Source organism: Myotis davidii, unplaced genomic scaffold (assembly GCF_000327345.1).
Source record: "Myotis davidii unplaced genomic scaffold, ASM32734v1 scaffold2152, whole genome shotgun sequence".
Lineage (NCBI taxonomy): Eukaryota > Metazoa > Chordata > Mammalia > Chiroptera > Vespertilionidae > Myotis > Myotis davidii.
This window is the reverse complement of record NW_006283542.1, coordinates 119,875-123,146: the sequence shown is the minus strand read 5'-3', so window position 1 is coordinate 123,146 and position 3,272 is coordinate 119,875. Positions and strand designations below refer to the sequence as shown.

Below are 3,272 nucleotides of genomic sequence, written 5' to 3'. Positions count from 1 at the left end.
TCGGGCTGGCAGGCAGTAGTGGTTAGGGGCAGTCGGGCAGGCAGGGAGGCAAATGGTTGAGGAGCCAGCGGTCCTGATTGTGAGAGGGATGTCCGACTGCCCACAGGGATCGGGCCTAAACTAGCAGTCGGACATCCCCCAAGGGATCCCAGATTGGAGATGGTGCAGGCTGGGCTGAGGGACACTCTGCCTCCCGCCCATGCATGAATTTCGTGCACCAGGCCACTAGTATATTATATATGTATATGATATATTATGTCATATACTACATCTCTATCTATGATATAGTATATTACCCAGTGCATGAATTTTGTGCACCAGGTCTCTAGGATAAAATAATATTGTCAACTGTAATTGGAAAAAAACAACCTGTTAGGTACTGGGGGATACAAAAGCAAGACAGATCCTAAATTTGCTAAATATTGGATGAGGTATTGTACTTGCTATGTGCCACGCTATGTAATATATATGTACATAACTATATATATATATGTATGTGTGTGTATGTATGTATATATTACAATATATGTTATAAATATGGGGATAAGAAGAGTACTTACAGTATAGGGCTCTTGCAATGTATATTATACACATATATTATATATGTACCTGATATAATATGTCATATACTACATCTCTGTCTATGATATAGTATATTTCATAGTATACACTTCATGGAAAGAGAGAAGAATGATCCCCAGTGTTCAACATCCTTTCCGTCCACGTGCTTATTGAGTATCTGTCATAGGCCAGGCACCAGGTGCTGGGGATAGAGCAGTGAATGAGAAAGCAAGACCTTTGTCCTCACAGAGCTGAGAATTCCGTGGGGAGAGACAGACACCGTAAACAAGTTAAAAACAAACAAACGCGGCGTTTTCAGATATGGGCAAGCGACATGAAGGAAATGCAATAGAGCCATGGGAGCGAGGATAAAGAACCATCAGCAGGACAACGGACCGGAAATTCTGTTTCTTTGTTATGGGGTGGGGCCACAACGGCAGCAGCAGGCAAGCAAGCTACCAAGGAACAGGGTGTAAGAGTGAACACCTCCTGCCAACCCAGAACCTCTTGGGTGGGGCCACAACATTAGTAACAAAGAAGCAGAATTTCCGGAGGATGAGGCCCAGAAATCAGGATTTTAAAAAGATTCCCAGGTGGGCCAGGTGAAAAGGAGGGCACTTGCTAAGAGGTGAAGGAGAAGCTAGAACAGGGATATGGAGAGGGGTAAGGCATTCCCACTCTCAGAGGCAGCAGCTTTCACCACTGAGGGCAGGGGAGGCCCAGGAGTGACCGCCGGGTGCTCCCACAGCTTACTGGAATGCCACCCGGGCCTTCATGATCCTGTCCTCCCTGTGTGCCACCTCCGGCATTATCATGGGCATCCTGGCCTTCGCTCAGCAGCCCACCTTCACCCGCCTCTCCCGGCCTTTTTCCACTGGCATCATGTTTTTCGCCTCCGGTGAGTGGACCCGCCCTACTCTCTCCCTCTCCCTCCTCCCTGCCTCTCTCCAACCCCAACCCATCCCCACCCCCAACACTACTCTCATCCCAGACTCCTCACTCTCAACCCCACCCCCACCCTCATCCCAACCCCACAACCAACACCAACACCCAGGCCGTGTCCATTTCCACCTATTCGGACATTGCAATTCAGTTCTGGCATTAGCGTCAGATTCCATAGGTGTCTCCCCAGCAAGACTGCCCCAACTTCAGCTACAAGTGGGGTCCCCCAAGCCACCTGCGTTTTTGACCAACTGGCTACAGATTTGAGGGTTCCCAGGACCCACTCAGGTTTGAACGTTTTTGTTAGAACAACTCACCAAACTCAGAAAAGCACTGTACTTAACAATGACAGTTTTATTATAAAGGGGTGGGGAACGTTCGGCCCGCGGGTCACACGTATCAGGCCCCCGAAATCATTAGGTCTGGCCCTGCCCAGGCATTAGGGGTGAGTTAATCATGTGCTTGAGCAAATACAGCAGGCTAATTTTTTTAAGTTGATCATTTTGTATGGCCTGCGAATGATGTTATACGTATCCAAATGGCCCTTGCCAGAAAACAGGTTCCCCACCCCTGTTATAAAGGATCAACTCAAGACCAGCCAAATAAACAGACGCAGAAGGAGACGCCTGAGAGGGACCGGCACCCTCCCCCCACACCCGCCACCCCACACCCCCCACACACACCCATGTGTTCAGCAACCAGGAAGCTCCCAGCACTTGGCATCCAGTGACTGAATCACTGGACATGTGATTGGACTCAACCTCCTCCCCCTCCCCTCCCCCGAGGGGCTGACATCAACCAGCTCAAAGCCTCAACTTTCCGTTCTGGTTGGTGGCTGGTCTCTCTGGCGACCAGCTTCCTTCCTGAGTCATCATCTCAGCTCAACAACAGGTGTGATCCCAGAGGCTTAACAATGGCAAAGACACTCATAACTCAGGAAGTTCCAAGGACGTGGAGTCCTCCCAGGAACCACAGACAAAGACCAGTCAGATTCTCTAGGACATGGCACGGCCCTGCCCCATCTCCACCCCAGCCCCACCCCTCCCAGTCCACCTGCCCTCCCCAGTTCAGCTCAGCCCTGTCCTCACCAGACCTCCACCCCCATCTCCAAGCCCAACTTCATCCCAGTTTCCACCCCGCCCTCCTTCCCCAGCTGTTTTTGTCCTGTTGGCCTTGGCCATTTACACCGGAGTCACCGTCAGCTTCTTCGGCCGCCGTTTCGGGGACTGGCGCTTTTCCTGGTCTTACATCCTGGGCTGGGTGGCCCTGCTCATGACCTTCTTTGCAGGTACCTGGGCTTGGGGGTGGGGAGGGCGGTGTCTGGGATGAGCAAGCATACTCCCCAGGGCGAGATGATAGGGTGTCTCCCATGGGCTCCCAGCACCCAGGCAGAAGGCAGACTCCAGATTCTGTGGACACCCAGGGGGCTTGAGAGGCGGTGTGTGTGGCAGGGGTGGGGGTGGGGGGCGGGGGCATAGTGTCCATTGGGACCTTTTCTCGCACAGGAATTTTCTACATGTGTGCCTACCGGATGGATGAATGTCGGCGCCAGTCCACTCCCCGCTGAGCCCAGGGGCATCCACCAACTTCATCGGGAAGCTAAAATGAGGTCACTGAAGAGGAGGGGGAGGGTCTAGAGGTCTGAAATCCTGGTTCCTGGGGGCATAAGGGGGCTCGGTCCTGGACTCTGGGTGGGGGCCCCTGACCCCTGAGTCCCACGTGGAAGGAGAAAAAAATGGGGCCTGGTGGGAGGGACCTGAGAAGACTCA

At 52.4% G+C, this 3,272-nt stretch overlaps 1 protein-coding gene across 1 annotated transcript in view; it reads left to right on the top strand.

The window, feature by feature from the left end:
• Positions 1-3,266, top strand: part of LIM2 (lens intrinsic membrane protein 2) — a 6,481-nt gene extending 3,215 nt beyond the window's left edge. Inside the window, exons 3-5 of the mRNA XM_006753700.2 lie at positions 1,310-1,459; positions 2,657-2,791; positions 3,009-3,266. Coding sequence (XP_006753763.1) covers positions 1,310-1,459; positions 2,657-2,791; positions 3,009-3,070 — 347 coding nt within the window. The 3' untranslated portion in view covers positions 3,071-3,266. The remainder of the gene's footprint in view (positions 1-1,309; positions 1,460-2,656; positions 2,792-3,008) is intronic.
• Positions 3,267-3,272: the final 6 nt, after the last annotated feature.